General features: G+C 38.4%; 1 protein-coding gene and 1 long non-coding RNA gene across 3 annotated transcripts in view; one reads left to right on the top strand and one right to left on the bottom strand.

Moving 5' to 3' along the window:
* The window catches only part of LOC110776263 (probable LL-diaminopimelate aminotransferase, chloroplastic), a 29,037-nt gene extending 10,579 nt beyond the window's left edge, over positions 1 to 18,458 (bottom strand). Inside the window, exons 1-8 of the mRNA XM_021980812.2 lie at positions 18,166 to 18,458; positions 17,970 to 18,046; positions 17,691 to 17,875; positions 17,541 to 17,603; positions 9,557 to 9,661; positions 9,193 to 9,243; positions 7,943 to 8,263; positions 5,103 to 5,309 (exon numbers count right to left, since the gene is read on the bottom strand). Of these exons, the coding sequence (XP_021836504.2) occupies positions 5,103 to 5,309; positions 7,943 to 8,263; positions 9,193 to 9,243; positions 9,557 to 9,661; positions 17,541 to 17,603; positions 17,691 to 17,875; positions 17,970 to 18,046; positions 18,166 to 18,257 (1,101 nt within the window). The 5' untranslated portion in view covers positions 18,258 to 18,458. The remainder of the gene's footprint in view (positions 1 to 5,102; positions 5,310 to 7,942; positions 8,264 to 9,192; positions 9,244 to 9,556; positions 9,662 to 17,540; positions 17,604 to 17,690; positions 17,876 to 17,969; positions 18,047 to 18,165) is intronic.
* Positions 9,864 to 15,164, top strand: LOC110776279 (uncharacterized). Of its 2 annotated transcripts, XR_008920463.1 has the most exons (3): positions 9,871 to 10,339; positions 11,607 to 14,403; positions 14,875 to 15,164. It is a non-coding gene; the product is annotated as an uncharacterized lncRNA (long non-coding RNA). The 2 variants fall into 2 exon arrangements; XR_002530091.2 differs by having other exon boundaries at positions 9,864 to 14,403.
* Positions 18,459 to 23,236: the final 4,778 nt, after the last annotated feature.

Genomic DNA, 23,236 nt, shown 5'->3' with positions numbered 1-23,236 from the left:
ACTTCAACGAGATTTTATTCCAGTCGGAAAATATAGGGGGTAATGATAGTGCGAAATGGCAAATTACAGCCTTCCGGGAGGTTGTGGATATATGTGGGTTTGGATGTATCCCTTATTCGGGATATGATTTTACATACGACAATGGGAGAGAGGAAGGCGAAAACATTCGATGCAGACTCGATAGGACTGGATGACTATGTTTCCCGACTGCCATCTCCGGCACCTGGATCGAGATCGAGAATGGTCGGATCATGCGCTCATTCGACTTACATTGTGGCGTAGAGAAGGTATTGTGGCGCTAGGGGACACGCTGTTCCGTTTTGAACATCCACATATGAGAGTTGTGAAGGTGTAGTAGAAGATGCTTTGGGGGGGGGGGGCGTAACCAGAAATTATACATAGGGGGGGGGCCAAATTTTAACATATAATTTTTATTTTTATAACATTTAGAAACAAAAATAAAATAAGAAAACTAAGTATAAAATTGAGGGAGCTAAGAATCGAACCTTGTACCTCCTTGCACCTCCAATTATTAAGGAAAATAACCACTTGAGCTATACTAGACATGTGCGTTTGTAGTGCATATTTCATACTTGAACATATCATGGGGGGGCCATGTCCCCCCCCCGCCAGCCCCCCCGATTCCGCCCCTGGGGGGTGGGTGGTGGTTAATTTGGAAGCTAAATTGGAAATGTGCGCAAATGATCTTAAGGCTTGGAGCACGGATAAGTTCGTTGCCATATTTAAAGTGCTGAAGCAGAAACTGAAAAAGTTAAGGAAACTTAACAAACATGGGTTGTCGGCTCACAAGTTGGAGCAACAACGAACACTAGTTCGAGATATCGTCGGGTTAATTCTACACGAAGAAGTGTACTAACGCTCTCGTGTTTTGTGGTTGAAGGAGGGAGACAGAAACTCTTAAGTTCTTCCATCAACGGGCGTCGGGGAGGAAAAAACTTAACATCATACGGAGCTTGAAGGATGATAATGAGGTCTTACATAATGGGGATGAAGCGGTAAGCAAGGAAGCAGTGGATTACTTTAAGGGATGTTCTCTTCCTCTTGTCTGGCCCTTATTGCTTATGCATTGCGGGAGTTTCAAACTCGGGAGACAAGTGATATGAACGCTGCCCTACGGGCGGAATACACGGATGAGGAGGTGAGAGTAGCTTTGAGCCACATGCACCCAAATAAGGCCACGGGGCCAAAAGGGATGTGCCCGATGTTTTTCCAAACGTATTGGCACATAGTGGGACAGACCGTGTCGAGGGCAGTATTGAACATTCTTAGCGGAGCAGCGATTCTGCAAGCTCCTTTTACCGAAGAAGAATAATGCGGATAAAATGTCCAATATCAGACCAATCTCGTTGAAGGTCCTTGTGAATAGGTTAAAGTTGTTCCTTGACAAGATTATTTATGTAAACCAAAGTGCCTTCACCCCGGGGCGATTGATTGATTACATATAATATTCTTGTGGCTTTTGAGGTGTTCCATTACATGAAAAACTTGAAGCAAGTTGAGGGTTGTATGGCGGTGAAGTTGGATATGTCGAAAGCGTACGATACTATCGAATGGGATTTCATGCAGGAGGTTCAGGTGAAGTTCAGATTCGATCGGGGGTGGAGTGGACGGGTGATGGAGTGTGTGCGATCGGTTACGTTCTCGTTCCTTGTTAATGGGCGTCCGTCAAAAGAGTTTTCGCTCGGTAGAGGGATTCGTCAAGAGTATCCCACATCTCCGCACTTATTCATCTTATGTGCGGAGGTGTTGTCCCATTTGATCAGACGGGCGATGGAGTGTAACTCGATTCATGGTCTGCGTATTGCTCCTAGTGCTCGATTAATTACCTGCTCTTCGCGGATGATTGTATCATATTTGCCAAGGCTGCTACACCAGATGCTAATTCGATTTAGGAGGTGTTGCGAATCTATGAATTGTCGTCGGGCCAACAAGTCAACCTAGACAAAACTACAGTACCATTCAGCAAGGGGGTAAGTGAGGAGCGCCAATGTGAACTGCCGAGTAAGCTTGGAGTTCGAAGGGTAGAGGTCCATGATCGCTATTTGGGTTTGCCCACTACCGTGGGGAGGTCGAAAAAAGGGATCACTAAGGGGATTAAAGAGAAGTTGTGGAAGAAACATCAATGGTGGAAGGGGATGGTACTATCCAAAGCAGGAAGGGAGGTTATGATAAAGGCAGTGACCCAATCTCTCCCTACCTATGCAATGATTGTTTTCAAGTTAGTCTTTTGTGGCGCACTTCTGGTGGGGTCAAAATCAAGGGGAGAGAAAAAATCATAGGGTGGCGTGGAAGAAGTTATGTAAGCCACAGGGCGAAGGGGGGATTGGCTTCCGAGATTTCAAACTCTTTAATTGGGCATTACTTGGTAAGCAAGCGTGGAGACTCATTAACAATAGGGGCAGCGTGTTGGAACAACTTCTAAAAGAAAAGTACTACCTGAATAATTCCTATTTGGAAGCTGATTCAGGGGCCAACCCAAGCTATACGTGGCGCGGCATTTAGGAGGCTAGGTGGGTGATCAGGCACGGGGCTAGATGACGAGTAGGTAATGGTGATAGCATTAAGGTATAGACGGATCCATGACTGCCCGGGACGCAGACTCGTAGGGTCTTATCCCCTTGTGGAGAGGCAAACCCGGAGCTGGAGGCTCTTATAGACCCGACCACGAGCTGCTGGAATGTGCAACTCTTATCCAACTGCTCTTTCCCTTTGAGCACGATAGGATCAAGAATATCCCTCTAAGTTAAGTCGGTGTATGCCGGAGGATGTCTTGTGTTGGGACCTCGAGAAGGATGGCACCTACTTCGTACGGTCTAGGGCGTTGGCAGGTGATGGCCGGAGGATTGACGAGGTTGCAACTTCAAACCCAACAAACATTTGGAAGATGGTCCTGGCAGCTTAAGGTGCTCCCTCGGGTCAAAGTATTTGCGTGGCGAACAGGTCTTGAAGCACTGCCAACGCGGAAGGGTATTAGCCATCGAGTGAGTGGCTATGAGGCCACCTGTGGGGTGTGTAACCAGCTTGAAGAGTCGTGTCTTCATGCGCTCCGTGACTGTGTGTTGGCTAGGGAAGTATGGAGGTGCAGTAGTTTTTTTTTTATGAGGCTGAGTTTGCGAGACACCGTACGTTATTGGACCGGTAGGATGCATGTTTGTAGAACCTTGAGGAGGAGGAGGAGGTATGTGTGTTCTTTACTACCTGCTGGGCGATCTTGGGTGGCAAGAAACAAGCTGAGTATGGCGAATGAAATGACTGATTCTGAGAATACATGGGTGTATGCGTCAAAGACATGTAGGGAGACTTGGAGGGAGCTGTCTCGTGAAGTGGAGCGCGAGTCTGGCTCACCAATGAACCACGCTGCCGTGTGGGCTCCTCCTGCATAGGGGTGGACGAAGATTAATGTGGACGTGGGTGTCTTAGGCGAGGTGGGTTCTGGTGTAGGGGTACTCGCCCGTGATAGTGGAGGGGTTATGGTGGCGTGTGAGGTGAGGCACGTCTGGGAAAAGTGGGAGCCACTAATTGGGGAGGCCTAAGGCAGTGTGTAATGGGTCTGTTGTTAGGGGGAAGGACCTGGGTCAGCAGCAAATAGTCATTGAATCTGATTGCTTAGTATTGATACAAGCTTTAAAGAACAACTCAAGGAGAAGCAGCAATTTTCATTTAGTTTTGGAAGATATCTTTGATTTATGTTTTTATTTTTCTGTTGTAGTTTGGTCTTTTGTTAAGCGTAGCGGGAACAAAGTTGTTCATAATCTTGCTCATTTCCAACCTTGGGAGATTCGGCAACGCTTGTGGGAGGACGAATTTCAGGCTAGTATTTTGAATGTTGCTTCTGCTGATTCTTTAATATAAGCTTCCCCTAATGGATTCCCTCAAAAAAAGAAGAATATATGAACTATACTAAGGGGGTGTTTGGCCAAGCTTCTAAGAGAGTTTCTAGGACTAGCAATCCCAAACTAGGCCAAACACCCTACTTTTGAGAAATGGTTTCTATTTCGTGAGAAACTAAAAGGAGGCAAAATAGCTTTTAGGACCCTTAGAATGAGAAGCTACTAATTGAAGCTTCTTTAGACCAGTTTCTCGAGGAGGGGTTAGCCTCATTTAATGAAAATTTCAGCTTGTCCAAAATATCCTCATTAATATGTAAAATCCTTCCATGTCCTATGTAAAATGACTGTTTGTTTCTTCTTAACATCTACATACCTTCATTGTTTATTCATTTGTTAGTATTTTTACGGTATAAGAACTCAGATTGACCCTCCCTATTCTGAACTCCTCAACATCCACGACCAAGCATCGGCGAAACAAAGTGGACGGAGAGGCTGGGTTACTAGTTGGGTTTTTTTATTTTTAAACCATCCAACACCGAGGCTAAGTGGGAAAGAGAAGAGAGAGAAAGCTACCGTTGTTGTCAATTTTCCGGCTGACGACCTTACTTCCATAATACAACATGGTAACTAGGAAGACTATAGTTGGTTGTCAGATCTTGTTCGAGGCTACTCGATCTCGGATTGACTTCTTCTTATGAAAAGGAGAGGATTTGAAGAGAACATATGAGAGGAGTTAGAGCGGAGAAAACAAAGTGATAATGAAGCTCCTTGGTTGATGTTGACCATCTATTTCTAAATCCAATGGTCATGCAAATTCCAATAAATAAACAAGTAAAACAATAATTTTATTTGCCAAAAATAATACAGTTACTTGTTTTTGTATAATTAATTAGACTTATATGTTAATTTTTATGTTTGGTTTTATAGAAAAATAAATAACACCCCATAACACAATTGTTTAAGTTTAAGGGCCACTCACTCCTATCAAATTGATTTTTTAGAGTTTAGTTTAATGGAATAAACATTAGGCTAGAAACTAGAATTAAAAAATAAGTAGGCCAAACAGAAAACAACTTCTATTTCTCAAAAGCACTTTTAATTTATAGGACCAAAAGTTGTTTCTCTAGAAACTGTTTCTGGAAAACCACTTCTAGGAAACAGAAAATTGCTTTCTAACAAACCTTAAGTATACAGGAAATCTTCAATCTCTTCTATACCCATAAATTGTACATCCAGAAAAAAGATACTGACCTTGAGGCCTTCTAGAGAGAGGCAAGCTAGAACACCGGCTTGGGATATGTTGGAAGCACCATTAAAGCAAGTACAGACAATGCGATTAAAGTCCTTTGCAACAGGAAATCCATCTGAAAACAAAAGCTCTTTTGGCACAACAGTCCAGCCAAGACGAACACCAGTGAATCCAGCATACTTAGAAAACGACGCTGTTTCAATAGCAACCTACAATAGCCATGACCACCATATGTTAAAATTGTATAAGCCTTTTGCAAGTCCAAAATAAAGACATCTACTAGGGGCAATGTCCTAATGAGGTATAGACACCATACAGATAGTAGAAGCCTATAGCTTATATATGATTTTTTTTTAACCAATGAATTTTAATAAAACTTTAGAACATATTAAATGCAGGAAACACGTGAAGATACATGCTCTTCTCATCAAGGATTATACTTGGCAACATCAAAAGAAAGAACTTGAATTGACTACTCCATAACACAACTGTTTTACAAGCAAGATAGATTTAAAGGCCTTCAAATGGTCCTAAAGGATACATGGAAGTTGGAGAAGGCTTGATAGAAGAGTTAACAGCTGAAGACCAAAGGTGTTTATAATCAAAAGCATCAATGATGGGCAGTCAAAGAAACCATAGGAAGTGCAGAGAAATGCAGTAAAGCAGCACAGCCAGAGACAATGGAAAATGTTAAAATGTCGTAGATTTGAGAAATTTAAGACACAATGGTTGTTATATACGAAGTATAATTTCTGCACTTGGCCAATTGGGGGTATTTTATGTGCTTTAAGCCTAGCCAAATCACCAGATTGTAATTTTGAGGAGAAATCAGGTTAGTCGAATTACAAAAAGAGAAATAATAACCCAACCTCAACTGTGAAGAGTAACCGAAGCATAAAGTAGAGCTAGAGAGTAGACAAAAACCACAAGCCAAAGAAATCTAGTGTTATCTATATATCAAGGAAAAACAATTGATGCCCCGAATGAAGCACTTGGTTCTAACTATGTAAAACCGCTATGAAAAAGGAGCTATATATATTCATATCTTGAACATGAAATGTCCTCGATATGCACCAGCAAAACGTTATGAGAACCCGGCTTCCTACTTCAAAAATTCTCTGATTCGTTGATCTTTGTTCCCAAAAAAACCTAGTATGTCTTTCACAAATTATGGAAGAAACAGTAATGACTTGGCATCGACCTCCTATAACGGCTACCTACACCAGAAAGAAACAAAAGGAGCAGCAGGATACGGACAAGGCACATTAATGAGACAACATCAGGAGACAAGATTCAGAGTTGCAGACAGGAAAGGAAACAAGGCAAGGAGTTGGTAGTGGAACCACTTTACAAATAAGAGGAAGAGAGCATTAGAGATCATTATCGAGTTGTGTAATCAGTAGAGACTTGTGACCTAAAGTCACTATTTTTGAGATTTGCAACCTCAAGTTGCTAACCGTGTACTCAATCTCTTTTGTGAGACATCTTTTGGTTAATCAAATTTGTAAACTTCCTCTAGAATTCTGTTATTTGCATAAGCAGGTTGTGAATCTATCACAGAAATCAACAAATTATGAACATGGATTATGAATAAGCAACGACTCCACAAGTAGCACCTTAAGACAGTGAAGTAAGAGCCTGTTAACTAAATCTTCCAGTCTTTTCCCCAACAACATTGTACATCAATAAAGGAAAACCTGGAAAAGGAACACATTAAACCAAGAAGACAAGGTAAACTCTATCATGTAAGGACGAGAGTATTGGTTCTATTCTGCAATATCTTATCATTTTTTCAACCAAGGAAGAAAAAAAAAGTGGCCCCTTGTTACTCCAGAGCCTGCAGAGTTGACTTGTAAGCACATTGGAATAACACCTCGATTCAGCCCTCCTTTACTAAGCTTCTCCAGTGCACTACTTGGCTATTCTAAGGGTTCAAGAGTGGAAATCTGTGACACGATTTCCTGATGCGTATTGGTCATGCGTTAATGTTGATTTGAGTTCTCTATCTGGCTTCTTAATCCCTATGCTGTAACCCTATAGTCTATAAGAGGGATCCTCGGAGTCCTTATAAAATATCTATATCCAAAGAAAACAAAAATGAAACCATATTAAACACGCAGTTGTTTACAAGATCCTTCAAATACTCTCCCAACATCATAACTAATTAAAAAGAGAGAGTTTATATTTGGTAGCTGTGTTGCACGGAAACGTAGATGTTACAGATCATTCAGAAACGAGTTAAAACTTGCAATATCTAGCGAAAAGTTCCAGAAATAAAAGGAAATAACAAAAGGGAAATTGTGCTTCTTGCTAAAAGGATAGCCCACCAGCCCTGCGTCTCTTAACTCAAAACTTGCTCGAATATCTCAAGGGAATCCCAACTCCAATCAGATGATTGTCTCCAGTGATCTTCTGCAATTGCCGAGTCTCCAGAATTTTCCCTCTTTTCACTACTCTCTTCCTACATGTTTACTTGTGGCCAAATCCGAAAGAAAAGAGGGGGGGGGAGGGGGGCGGGGGGGTTAGTCAAAAGTGAATCTTTGAGCTTCCCAATTTTGAATTTTTCCTTAAAAGAATTATATTTCATACCAAAATTTCTGTGATTTTAAGTAGGGGGGATAACACTGTAAATTCATGCAATTATGCAAAAAATATTTCAACTTGTATCACAACACACATATATATAACGTTCCAAATTTTTACTTTTTTTTCCGTGCAGCCTAGATTGGTATTTGGTAGTAAGCTAGTAACCAGTAAATATGGCAAGGGTGCTCTAGTTTCAGGAAATTAAGTGCAAGAAAGTAAAAAAAACCCTAAAAGCCATTATATCATGTCAGCTTACCTCCTTGGCTCCAGGAATTTCATAAATTGAGCGTGGGCTGTCATCTGAAATGTACATTGCATATGCAGAATCATAGACAATGATAGACCCATTCTCCTTAGCAAATTTTACCAATTTGGTTAGTTGATCTCTTGTTGCAGCAGCACCAGTAGGATTGTTTGGTGAACAGAAAAAAATAATATCCGTCTTGCCAACAGTAGACAGGTCAGGAAAGAAGCCATTCTCGGGAATACACCTCATGTACTCAATTTTACCATACTTTTCTGAATCCTTCTGATATTTTCCTGTCTGGCCCATTATAACACTCGAGTCTACATACGCCTGCAAACCAAAATATACTGTTTTTAGATGATTAATGTTAAATAGAAATAAAAAATTGAGGAATATAGTCCTGTCCCTAAACACTTTAGTTAGATAAATAGAAGTTCTATTAATTAATCAAATCAATTTTTTCTATTCCCACCGCACCAACATACTATTGGTTAAACCTCACTCGTCAATTATGCTCCTTAATATTTCCAAAAAATGAACATGGATGTATGTTTTGAAATGGAGACTACATCGATAGATGACAAGGCCTCCTCAAGCAAGTACTCTATAGTCTATACTCTACAGTCATGATAACTTACTAAGAAGTTAGTGCCAATCTATAGCCCATATAATAAGTCACCACAAACCTGATTTTTATTTAGAAAAAAAAAATCAGTTCTATTCAATACAAGATCAGAGGTGAAGTAACAATGTTAGTGCAGGTCTATATTTCTGCACACACAGACCCACATACTGGCAAAATATAGTACTCGTCATGTACTACCTCCATTTCAAAAAGTAGGCCACATTTGAGTTTAAAGTAGTATTGACCAGTTAACCACTAATATGTACTGATGTAAAATAAGCTTGTTAGGTCTATAGTAGAAAACATTTTCATAAGGTCATTGTCTTATAAATTTTACCAAATGGATAATCTCTGGGAAGAGTCATTATAGAACAAGGAATTTTTCCTTTAATTTCGAGAAAGGAAAAAGTGAGAATTACGGAGTATTTATATAGAGCCATTGGTTAAATTTTTTTTTAAAAAGTCACAGTCGCCTTTTATTTCAAAATAGGGGGGATATGACAGATGCATACGACATAATAGCCACTTAAGCAAAAGAAAGAACTCCCCATTCTCATCAGCAACTTGAAAAGAGATAGATCCAACAGAAAATATGAGAGCTGAAAATGTAATTTTACATAGAAACATAACATACAGGGTATGATGGATCTTGCACGGCCATTGTGACATCTGATCCAAAAAGCATCTGCCAGAAGAAAATAGTAGCAGTTCGTTAGTCTAATTGAACAAAAGAATGAGAGAGAACCTGAGCTACTCAGACTATTCAACACAATATTCTTCAAATTCTCCCGAGAGTTTTCACATTTTTATAATCTCCCGTTGTCCAGAAAAGATGCCACATTTCCTAAGTTGAAACAGATTATCAATGGATTCTCAAACAAGTCTTATATTATGAGGGGTTGGGAAAATGTGACAATCAATTCTGGACAGTGGACACACATTTGATAAATGGCAACTCATATAAAACCAGTCTCAAGGTTACATAGATTATAACTAACCTGAAGCCGCGCTATGTCACACTTAGCTCCGTCTGAGACAAATATATCGCCTTCTTCAATGCCAAGGCCTCCATAATATGTTGAAGCAATTGCAGCTCTTACTTTCTACAGATATAACTAGTGTCAGTCATGTTTACACACATATGTAGTGAAAATATAACAAAAGGAACAAGCATAGTATGGGCATTGTAAATAAATGTAAAATTTAGTAGGTCGTACAGCTGTCCTTATGCGCACTTCATGGAATCAGTTAGGCTGACTTCCTTACTGTTAGTGCTTTGTATAAGTACCAATTTTTCCTCTTTTATTTAATTAATTGCAACATTATAATTACTAACTTTTCTCTCTCCTCATTTTTCCTCTGTAATAACTAGAACTATCTGATGTTCTTCATGGTATCCGCGAGTTTCGTCCGTCAATTGATTCACAATCTGCTCAATTTCCTTCAAAATTGTTGCATTAAACACATCAAACACTTTTGTTTCTTTTTCTCAGATTATCCTGGCATTTTCTGCGAATTTTTTTTGGGAGGGTCCAAGCGAAATTCTGGAAATTTTTATTGAATTTTGTCCAATTAATTGTTTAATTGCAGCTGTTTGTTTGGTTGTTGTAGAAGCGATTACTGCAATTTCGAAGTTGATTCAGTAATTTCGAGGTCATCGGAATCGCTAATCTGAATTTCTGAATTTTTGTTGAAGATATCTTTGAAAGATTAATCAAATGGCTATTGAAGATTCTACGAGCACTAGAGATAATATTCAGCAAAATTCGACCAATTTTAATGTAAGTAATTGCTTCAGCAATCCTCTTTTCCTTGCTCCTTCGGATAATTCAACTACATCTCTTGTTTCTGTATTGTTAAATGGGGACAATTATATAGGATGGTGTAAAAATGTTAAGCGTGCTCTTGGAGCTAATAAAAAACTAGGTTTTGTTGATGGATTTGTTAAGAAACCGAGTACCACAGGTCCTATGCATCATCAATGGATACGTTGTGACTACGTGGTTGTAGGTTGGATTTTAAGTTCCATAAAACCTGAAATTTCTGAGAATTTCAATATGGTGGACTCCTCTGAAGCTTTGTGGGCAGCAATTCGAGAATGTTTTGGCCAAAGTAATGGACCTCAAGTGTATCAGTTGAAGAAAGAATTAAATGGCTTAAGGCAACAAAATCTGACTGTGTTGCTTTACTATAACAAATTGAAGAATTTATGAGATAAATTGAAGGAACTGAGGAGATTTCCGGACTGTAATTGTGGTGCTTTGAGCAGTTGTACTTGCAACTTCTTGAAGAGATTAGCTGAGTTTGACTCAGAGGAGAAAGTGATACAACTGTTATTAGGACATAAAGTTCAATCCTCTTGTCACTCCATCCGGTGGCAAGAGAGATTGAAAGAAAGAAAAGATGGAGAGGTTTTGTGACTATTGTAAGAGTAGGGGGGTTATGTAAAGGACCAATGCTTCAAGCTTATTAGGTATCCGGATTGGTTTCCAAAGAATTCCAACTGGAAATGGTTTAGCTGCACATGTAGCATCAGATGGGGAGATGCTTGATACTCCTTTTGGTGATGATGATAACGGAGCATCTGCTTCTGGCGGGCAGAATGGTTCTTTTCAGATGAATCCTAGTATGATAAAAGCTATATGTAATGAGGTGATGAAAGCCATGAAAGGAAAGCAACCTGCAAACAATTCTGGAGCACATTCCGTTGCATTTGCTAATAGTGCAGGCATAAGTTTTGAATGCTCTATCTCCTGCAATTTGGTGTTTGGTGATAGTTGGATTATAGACTCAGGTGCCACAGACCATATGACCTATAATGCTAAACTATTTAAGTCCAGAAAAACTCTTAAAATTCCCATCCCTATTTGTTTACCTGACGGTATCTACAAATATGTGAAAGAATTAGGGGATATCAGCCTGGTTTCTGGTTTAGTGTTAAAAGATGTGATGTTGTTTTGAAAACTTTAAACACAGCTTGTCCGTTACGAAGTTTATTGCTCAGAACAACCTATTAGTAACAGTAATGATACTGAATGTGCATTTCAGGACCATATTACTAGACAATGTTTGGCAATTGGAAAGAAGATTGGCACTTATACTACTTGCAGATGACAGGTATCGGTGAAAGTGTACATACGGAAATAAGTGAGTTTGATAGGTCAACTAATGCTGCTATTGTTGATTCTAATCTTGAAAATAAGACTGTAGTGAATGTCGTAGCTAAGAAAGCAATTGATGTAAATGTGATGCATGCTAGAATAGGCCATGCTTCATTATCTAGGATGAAACACATTGTTGATTGTGCTTTTCGTGGTATAGAGGAGTTTGGATGTGATATATGTTATCAGCCTAAGTTTCATAAGCTTCCTTTTCCTCGAAGTGACAACAGAGCCAAACAAATTTTGGATTTAGTGCACATTGACCTCTGGGGGCCTTTTAGAGTTCCTACTCTCAATGGTGCTTCATATTTCTTAACCACCCTAGATGATAACAGTAGAACCACATGGACTTTTTTGTTATATAACAAGGGTCAGGTATACAAAACCATTTCTGACTTTCTTCACCTTGTTAAAAACAGTTTGGTAAGCACATCAAGTGCATTAGATCTGATAACGGCACTGAAATAATCAAGGTTGAATGCAATGAATCGTTTTCTGCTAAGGGTATAGTTCATCAAAAGAGTACTGTGGGAACCCCTCAACAAAATGGTAGAGTTGAGAGGAAACACAAACATCTTGCTGAGGTTGTTAGAGCTTTGAGAATATAAGCTAATTTGCCAAAGAAATTCTAGGGTGACTATTTATTCTTACAGCCACTTATCACATTAATAAAATTCCAACTCCTGTTCTTGGTTTGAAATCTCCTTATGAAGTTGTACTTGGAGAAGAACCTACATATGACCATCTTTGAGTTCTTGGTTGTGAATGCTTTGTTCATAACCGTGATAGACAGAAAGACAAGTTTGATCCCCGTGGTGAAATGTAATTTCATAGGATACCCTTATGGCCAAAAAGGTTATAAGATCTATGATTTGACTACTCATAAAACCTTTTTTTCCAAAGACATTATTTTCCATGAAACTGTTTTTCCATACCTAAGTCAAAAACAAAAAGTTCTTCCTTCTAATGTTATGTCATCTCTGCAAATGATTCTAACTTATCTTCTCTATTTTCTTCTGACATTTTTATCTCAATACCTAGTTTAAAAAGGCGTAAGGCGCCCTAAGGCGCACAAGGGTCATGGAGCCTAGGCCCATTTTGGATACGAGGCGCACATAATTTCTAAATAAACCTTAAAATACGGTATAGAACAAAACTAACACAATTTATACTCAAAACAACATAAAACAATACTGTTGGAGTGTCATATTTTCTTGTCGGTTCATAAACATCGCGTGATCCCATGGATGGAGTGCCAGAATCAGAACCTTCCATGGTAATTACAAACTGGAAATATGAAAATTAACTCATATTATGCTACTGAAGGCTTAGGTTGTAGAGATATGACCGTTGCTAGTCACATGGGGTGTGTTTATATCATTACAAAAGAAAAAAAGTAAATAAAAGATCCACGTCAGCCGAAAAAAAAGTAAATAAAACATCCACGTCAGCCTGTTGCGCCTGAAGACCGAAGGCGCGCTTTGCGCTTTACCTAAGGCGCACAAAGGCGCCATCAGCTAACTTGGAGAGCTAAAGGCGCTGAAAGCTGCACCTAGGTGCGCCTTGGGCGCGTTTTTTAAAGTAAGCCTGTTACACCTCTTACTTCTCCCAGAAATACAAACACAAATTCCTCTTCTCCTTCTTCTAATGTTGTCATTGATACTCATAGTCCTTGTTCTAGTGAATCTCATGTTTCCTCTAGTCCTAATCCAATTCAACTTCTACCCAGTTAGCACATATTTCCCCTGAATCTAGCTCGATAGATGTTCTCAGACAGTCTACAAGACATGTCAAACCTCCTACTAAATTCAAAGACTATGAGTGTGGTATTCCTCTTTCTTCGAGGCACTTTTCTTCCTCTTTTCTTTCTTTCATAGCTAATGTTATGAATGCAATTGAACCGTCATCCTATAATATTGCAAAGAATCATCCTGGATGGGTAGAAGCCATGGATAAGGAATTAGTTGTTTTAGATGCTAATGACACTTGGGAGATTACTACTCTTCCAAAAGGAAAGAAAGCAATAGGCTCGAAGGGAGCCTATAAGACTAAGTTTGACAAAGAGGGATAATTTGAAAAGTTACAAGTAGAATGGTAGACATTGGTGATCAACAAGTTCCCGGGAAAGATTTCAAGGATACATTCTCTCCTGAACTAGCTACTGTGAGGATTCTCATAGCTCTTGCTACAACAAAGCAGTGACCATTATGTCAATTGGACATAAACAATGCCTTTCTCCATGGGTTTATTAAAAAAGACTTGTATATGAAGCTTAGTTTTAAAAAGCGCGCTTTAACGCACATAAAGAGCAGGGCGCACAAGGGAGCAGCTGGGATCGCACCTGGTAAGAGTAGCGTAGCGATGTACAGGTAGCGCGCGCCTTTGGCACTTTTTCCAGAAGCGCGCTTTTGAAGAAGCGCACGCTTCTTGTATACTTAGCGCAGGAAAATGAAACTTGTTGTTTTACCTGGAATAAATGAGCACGTGAGAATCACGTGACCTTTTTAATTGGGTGCAAGCTGGGAGTAACGGGCAGAAATTAGGAGAGAGAAACCCAATTCTTCACATTCGACATTTGGGGGTTTTCTCCAAAACCCTAACTGCGAAGTTGGAGCTACCCAACTACCGTGCTGCTGCCGGCCAGCCACCAGCCACCGTCTCGCCGGTCAGTTCCGCAACACCAGGTATGTTTAATTGTTCTTTCAATCTCTCTTTTTGTTTTCCCCTCTTTCGATTTTCTATCTTCTTCTCTGTTCTTCTATTTCTTTTCTTTTTTCGATTTTGTCGATAGCAATTTATGGGCTGTGAGTTTCTGGCTTTCTTTGAGGGGTTAGGGTTTTTTTTTCTTTTGAGGGGTTATATATTTGAGGGATTGTGATTTCTGGATTTTTTTACTTAGTTTTTTTAAAAAAAAACTCTGGTTTTTTTATTCTGTTGTTTTCAATTCTGCCCACACGTTATTTTTATTTTGTAGTTTTGTTTTTTAATTCTGCCCCCACACATCATGATCTAACGTCTTTTTATTCTTTTTTTTAAAAAAAAATCTGTTTTTTTAACTTATTTTATGAAAAGGCAGTAGCTTTTTTTTTGGCTCTGCTTATTTTTGCTCTGTTTTTCTTTTCAATTGGTTTCTAATTTCTGCCTTTTAATATTAGGATGGCTACCAATGAGGGTGGTTCAAGCACACCTTCTTTAGACACCGTGGATCCGGCAAGAAAGTATGGTAAATCGGAACCTACTAATAAGACTAATGGGCATTGTAGCTTTTGTGGTAAAGTAACAAAAGGAGGGGCTCTACGAATGAGCAACATATGCTTCCTTTTGGCGCACAAGGGCACTTTAGCCTCTTAGACGTATTCCGCTTTGGTGTCTAGTAATGAATTATGCTTCCTTTTGTTAATTTATGCATTTATAATATAAGAATCATATTGTTTTAAGTACAAAATATGTTCTAGAAATGATTTTAAAGGTTTTTGGCACTTAAGGTGCGCTTCACCTACAAAAAGCCCGCGCTTTCGCTTTGCGCTTTAGCTCCAGGGCCCTTGTGCGCTTCGGTGCGCTTCGCGCTTTTTAAAACTAAGATATGAAGCCTCATGTTGGGTACACGAATTGCAAACCTCGCCAAGTTTGCAAATTGAAACGATCAATCTATGGCCTAGGCCTAAAACAGGCATCTAGGCAGTGGAATTAGGAATTGTGCAAGTTCTTAGCTTCTCTTGGTTTCAAGCAGTCCACACAAGATTATTTCTTGTTCACCACAGATATGGATGGAGAATTATTGTGCTTCTCGTTTAGGTAGATGACATTCTTCTTACAACAAATTGATATTGTGAAGCAACTTCTTGATACTGCTTTCACAATAAAAGATCTAGGCTCTCTTAAGTATTTCCTTGGAGTAGAGGTACTTAGAACTTCTGAAGGTACCTTTGTCTCACACAAAAAATACATTAAAGATATCATTTGTTCTTCTGGCCTTAATGACAGAAAAGATGCATCTGCACCTCTTCCTACTAGTTTGATGTTGACTTGTCTATTGATGTTGGTGTGCCTATAGTTCAACCAGAAGTCTATAGAAGGTTAGTTGAGAGGTTAATTTACTTGGGAATAACACGACCATATCTTTCCCATTCGGTTCAACATTTGTCTCAGTTTCAGTTGTCCAAGAGAACTAAGTTGCATTACATGTTGTTATTATCTCAAAACAACTAGTGATGTTTGGCCTTTTCTACGCTACAATTTCTCCACTTGTTCTTAATGCTTATTCAGATGTAAACCGGAGTAGTTGTCCTTTTTCTAGCAGATTGTAGAGTGCCTATTGTGTATACCCTGGAGATAATCTTATCTCTTGGAAATCCAAAAAGCACAAGACTGTGAGCAAGTCTTCCGCCAAGGCAGAGTATAGAAGCATGTCAAGCACAGCTAGCGAGTTGGTTTGGATAGCAGGCCTTCTCGAGGATCTTAAGGTTGAATTTCCTACCCGGAGTACATAGCTCATAATCATGCGTTTCATGAGAAAACAAAACATATCAAGAGGGACTATCCCTATGTACGAGAGCAAGTTGATGCCGAACTACGATGCTCGGACTCGGGTACGGGTGTCCGACTCGGGTACGGGTCCAAGGGTCGGACTCGAACTTTCTTAAAATAAAGGACTCGGGGACACGTTTTAGAAGGGTCCAAAATTCAGATACGGACTCGGGGACATGACAACCATTAAAAATATTAATTTTATTTATTTAAATATTTACAATGACCGTATAAATATATTAATAGATGAAGTATTCTTTTGTGATTATAAAAAAAAAAATTAAAAGTAAATGCCTTGAAAGTTGAAAACTTGAAACTATAAATTAAAAATCACATAAAAATCACATGATATCTTTTCCCAGAATAAAAAAAGTAAAGTGGGTCAAAAGAATATTAAAATTAATAAAAATATATTTAAAGAAATGACTGACAGGTTGTCCCACACTTTGTTATCCCCCATTTTTTACCTTTTGCACGTTATTTACTGTACTTTTAGCTGATATTTGTCCCACACCTTCCCCACCTTTCTCACAGCTTACTTTTATTTTTTTTTAAAAGAAGCACCGACTTCCATGGAGGTCGTCTTCCATGCAAGAGCATTAAACCAGCCGGAAAATATCCCAAGTGACTCGCATTTCTCAGGCGACCAGAAGCCCCAAGTTATCGGCCTCCATATCCCTGATTCGAGGCCTCTATTTCCAGATCTGATTTTCAAAACCCTAAAAGACGAGTCCATTTTCCCCAAGGCGAGTCCGGTCCGGATTCCGTGTTCGCACCCGCGTCGTGTCGTGTCGACACCGGTACGGAGGGGTGGTGGGGCGAGTCCGAGCATCATAGATGCCGAGTTTATTCAAACTATTCATGTTCCTAGTTCCTCAAGGCTCTTCCAGTATCTCAACATTACACTCTAATGTCCAAGCTACGACTTCTTCTACGTTCCAGCTTGAGGGGGGAATATGGGCATTGTAAATAAATGTATTTAGTAGGTTGTACAGCTGTCCTTATGCGCACTTCATGGAATCAGTTAGGCTGACTTCCTTACTGTTATTGCTTTGTATAAGTACCAATTATTCCTCTTTTATTTAATTAATTGCAACATTATAATTACTACCTTTTCTCTCTCCTCATTTTTCCTCTGTAATAACTAGAACTATATGCAACGTTGGAACATTCAACAAAGGATTTCAGCAAGTTAATCAAATGACATCACATTTTGTTATACAATCCTCTTTTGCTTATTTAGGAGAAACACACAAAAGCTAAGATAATACAGAATTGGGAGTAAAGAGAAAACCTTTTCACCCTGTTCAGCTCCATAACCGCTATAACCGTCGAGTGTGGAGAGATCATGAGCTCTCTACAATATCCATACATAAACACAAAAACACCCTATGAGACAAAGAAAACATAAAGCATGTACACGGTGCGAAAAGAGGAAGCCCACCTTAGCCATAGCAGATGTAATAATATCAGGAATAGGCTCAGTAGTGTCACCAATTCCAAGGCTTATGACTTTCGCATCTGGATATTTCAACATGTGTGCATTCCTTCTCCTGCCAATCTCAGGGAAGAGATAACCAGCTTCAAGCTTTGCCATATTAGGGTTTCGAGAGACCTTGCTTGTGTAAGCTGGAATTTGTCAAAATTTAAACACATTTCAATTTCACAATTAATCGATTAATTAACCCAATTGGACGATAATGAGGATAAACAAATGAAGTACCAGTCTGTTGAGCAGGTGGAGTTGCAACACATTTAACAACCCCGACATTCTTAACTCTAACACCAACTATCTGAGCTCTGCAACAATCCATATCAATCTCTATATCAACTTCTCAACAACAGTAACAACAACGACGACAACAACAACAACAACAACAACAACAACAACGACAAAAAAGGGGAAAAAGAAAGCAAACCTTGAAGAAGTGATATTTGAGTGAGCAAAGAAAGAAGACGAAGAAGACGAAAGAGGGCCAAACGCAATTAATTGATGATTTGTCACCGACATTTTCAAAGTTGGCGGAGAATTTATCGACGCCTGGCACTTCTATCAGAATCAGAGAGTGGGACTGTGAGACACTCACAAATTCACATCTAAAACCCTAAGTGGCGTTGCATCAGCTTTTTTTTCTTGTAATATTCCTGTCAAGGGCTATTTTTAGAAACCGGTTGTGTTCGCTGTTTTGGCTAACATGAATTGCTACGGAGGGTGATATAGTTAATTGGCCTTTTCATTTGTTTATATCAAAGGTAAAAACCAATTAACTATATCACCCTCCGTAGCAATTCATGTTAGCCAAAACAAGGACTATATCACCCTCCGTAGAAACATAATAATACTACATGATACAATACACCAAATACAAATGCAAAATACAAGTGCGATACTCGAATCGCAAATGGAATATCAATTGGAACCGTAATTGAGCATTTCCCATCAGAAGGGTGGGAAGAGACAGACAACATTAGGCATGCTCTTGAAGAAAAGAGCAACACACACGCACACTGCAGCGATACCAACCATGGACAACATTGCAGGCCTGTACACTAAAGATGTCCTTGTTCTATTTCTTCCATAATATAAAGACATCTTCTTCTCATCACATACCTTGCACTTCTTATTTGATGCACTTCTTACAACCTTAAAGCTCACACCTCCCTCCTCTTGCCTTGGGATGTCAACCACCACATGCCCTGAACCTGAACTCCTGTAAATCTTCCTCTGGACTAGGTGTATGTAAGCATAGTGGTCACGTAGACTAGTATAATCCTCAGGTGTTTCCCCTGTGCTATCCCGAGCATTCTTCCATGCATCAATTCCATTTTAAATTCCAGTCAAGCCAAACCCATTTAGTATAACAAATTAACAAATAAAAACTATTTTCTTCCACAATTTGTATTTATAAGAAAACAAGTTCACATCACAAGTGATATACCTTTCCAGGATCATTAGTTAGAGCGTCCAATATATTTTCAGAGCCATCCATTCAAGCTGCATCATGAAGTGTTGTCAAACAAGTAGGAGCCTGTGCATCAGGTCGAAACAAAAACCTTTCTTGGCCATCAATATCATCATTGGATGCTATGAATTTCCCGATAAATTAACAGGGACATATCTCAAAAGAAGCTCCACCATAGGCCTAGAGTTTCTACGAACAGCTCTATGAAGGAGACCCATTTATGACACTACAACTTTTAGGGAATGATGTTCCCTTGATCCCACAGTTTCAGCGACCAAAATATCCAAGAGTTTCTTAACAATAGCACACCAACCATGGTCCGTTGAGAAGTCCATGAGCCATTTAAACCGTCTAAAAGAAAATATGATATTGTTAGGATCTAGATCAGCCAATCTAGATTTCAACTGACTTCTATGAAGCAGCCAACCCATCTCATTTATGAAATCCATAGCTTGATGCCAAGATTCTAAGGTTTTATTTAATCCATATGCAGCTTCATTGTTTTTCTTCAAGACACTCCCTAGTGTTTGAATCTCACAACAAATGTCCTTTTCAGCAACTATAAAAGGAAAGAAATTGTTGATGAGACCTTGATCTTCAACCTGGACAAATTAAGAATGTGTTAGCTCTAAAACCACGTTTTATGTTTCTAGAGGAGTATTTGATAATAGAAAAACCCAGTAATTGTATCTGTATAATTAAAAAAGAAACCGATCTACGTAATACCAAATAGCCATATATATGACATAACAAATTTTCTTATCAAACAAACATCAGATCCCAACACGCATTTCCATGACAATTTCATGCCAAAATGACAAAAACCGGAAAAACACACATCCTCTTTAACATAATCCCCATATAACACCAAACAGAAGAAAATAGCAAAAAGTTTCGTAAATGCCAAAGGTAAAGACCTCTAAATTGCTGAAACTTATATAGAGACAAACTGTGGAGTTCAGGGGAATTTAAGTTTAAGCCACCTCCTATCCAAAAACTCCCTTTACTGATGGAGCTAATGGACTTCGATATTCTCTAGGAGGTGAAATGGCCAGCCATCAATGCATCACGGAGGTGAAAAACACTGCAGAAGGCACAACGGTGAAGCAATAGTCCAATGTGAACTTCAAGGCACAAGGGATAAGATTTATTATAAATTGAAAACAAAACTGCATGTGTGACATGTGGTATGCATCAAACGAGAACTTGTGTTAATTTGAATGCTTTTGCTCCTATATTATTCTTCTTTTGAGAGATTTTTTTAGGTCCTTTGGAAATAGCCTCTTGCCAAGGGAAAAATTCCAAGCATCTTGACCTAATGTACGCAAGCTAAGCAGCTACACAAGATCAAAACTGCATGGAGGTGTTGGCAATGCTCTAATTGTGCTCTTAATTGCTGATACAAAAGCTCCAATTAAGCCAAATTTAGATTAAGGGGAAAAAAAGAACTACTTAAAATACATCATATTCCCTTGGCACCTCATCTTAAGACAAGCTAAGTCCATCTCCAAGGCAGAAAAGGGAACTTTTCTATACCAAAGTTGCACCATTCATGCATGTCCTTTAGTCAAGTAGTGCAACTCTCTCACAATCCTTGAATAAAAGGGGGATGTAATGCTTAGGGAGGTTAGTAGAGCAAAAATTTATAAAAATTAGATACATGAGCAATAAATGAAGTAAAGGAAATAGTTCTTATCACAGCCAGGTCAAATCTTTAACTTCTAAAGTTCTACGCTATCGACGGCTTAAGAAGGAATGGACATAGAGTTGTATACACTCTTATCAATTTGTTTTTTTCTTAAGGGAAACTTTTTTCTTGAGATATGAAAGCACGATTTTTTTTGGCCAGTTGACTATAAGATATGTGAACACTACATAAAATCATTTGTCATTCTAACCAAGTTACAAAACATACCCTCAATGTGCACAAAAAATGACAGGAAACAACCGTAATTACCATAGCAGCTCAGTAAATTCATTGGGAGAAAATCAATGTGAAGGTACAACCCATGGGACACTGGGACCAAATTCTTTTACAAAATACGGAGTATGTGAATAAAGTTGTGGTCTTCATGAACATTTATAGTAATGAAATATGGATTTTTAGGGATGAACTAAAATTGAAAATGGGACAAACAAAAAAGAACAAAAGGAGTATAAATAAAAATGTTATATTTTCAACTTTTAACCTCAAACCTTCGATCTCTTTATTCTCATTTTTGAGCATTCCTATACAAAAATTAAATAACCACCCATAATTTCTAACATTATTTTCCTTTGCAAAGTTAATATATTTTGTGCATTAGCACAAACACATTATGGTTTAATTAAAATAATGTTGCTTCTAAGGATGATTGTCTATATATTGGGCTCCCTTTTGCTATTATTATAAATTTTTAAGAGCCCTTGCGGCCTTGAGGTTGACTACACCGCTGGTCACCAACGGTTTTATCATCCATACTCACCACATTTTTTTTTGGAAAAGATGGCCCACCCTTAAATAAATATGTAAAAGTGTTGCTAACTTGTTATATACTGTCAACGGTAATATAAGTATTGTCATTGTTGTATGTATACTGTCATTGTTGTATTAAAATACTGTCACAATCACCCAAAACTAGAAAAAGTAAATGGACCGCTTAAATGAATGGGTAAAAGTGTTGCATATACAATGAATGGGTAAAAATGTTGCATATTCAATGAATGGGTAAAAATATGTATACAGAGTGTTATATAAGTGTTGTCATCGTTTGCATAAATACTGTCATTGTTGTATTAAAATACAGTCATTGTTGTATTTATTACAATTCGTGGAAGGTGGACACAGGTCCACGTAGAGGACCGTGCACCCTGATGAAAACGAATTGATTTTGTAATTAAACGATACTAAGTACTTCAAGTCAGCCTTTCTAATTTTTATTAAAATTTTGAAATAACTAAATCCTAAATATATGGCACCAAAAATGGAGGATAAATAGCAAATCTCGCTGGAAATTCACTGCGAATCTTGGATTCTTATTTTTTTTTTTTTGATAATCACTTATTTTTAATTAAATAACCAACTCAGCTCTCCATTTTCCCCAACAAAAATGTAAAGCCTCATTGAATTGCTGAAAATTTAGAGGCTTTGCAACAACGACACAAGAATGGAGGAAGAGAAATGAAAGAACAAGATGATAGCAAGTGGAAGGAAATTTGTTAGTATATTTAAAATAAGATTTCTTATTTTAAAGTTAATTTGACAAAATATTTACTACACTAATACAGAGAAGCAAATGCTAATATTAATCAAGTTGGATTATACCGAACATCTAATGACTCCACAATGAACAAGACAAAGGAATTAAAAGAACATGTCCAATATTTCACACCCAAAGGACATTGATAAAGTTGGAAAAATAAAAAGAACAACTAATTGATTTCCAATGAACATACAAAGCGAATAAAAAGAACATACAAAGTAAAGATTTAGATAATAGAACTTGCTTCACTAATGCAAAAAATACTAGCTAATAATAATCCTTTAAAATGAACATATGAAAGGAAGAAAAAGAACATGCTTTTGTAACACCAAGAACAACATATACAGACCATTAACAATCAGGCCTTGAAATAACCGTCTATGAGTGGGTTAGGATGAAATGGGAAGCTGCAATCTATTGGTTCAAATATTTTAAATGGAAGAAATAGTGAATGTTGCTGAATTCTACTCCGTAAAAAGGATAGGAATGGATGAAGGTGGAAATATGTAAAAAGTGAAAATCTTTTTTCTTTTCAGTTTTTTAAAAGAAAATTGCAAAAAGGTACCAAAACGACGTAGTTTTGGTAGTGGTGCACGTAGAGGTACGTGCACCACGGTGCACCATCTAAATTGCGTATTTATTACTGTCATTGTTGCCGATACTTTGTACTTTGTTTGGCTTTTCAATGCCTTTAGTGAAAATACTATTTTACCCCTGTGTATGGATGAAAAAACTACTGATGACCAACGGTGTAGCCTACCTCTTGCGGCCTTGCATACCCACAT

Source organism: Spinacia oleracea, chromosome 5, assembly GCF_020520425.1.
Source record: "Spinacia oleracea cultivar Varoflay chromosome 5, BTI_SOV_V1, whole genome shotgun sequence".
NCBI lineage: Eukaryota > Viridiplantae > Streptophyta > Magnoliopsida > Caryophyllales > Amaranthaceae > Spinacia > Spinacia oleracea.
Note: the sequence above shows the minus strand (reverse complement) of the source record. Positions and strands in the feature narration are given on the sequence as shown.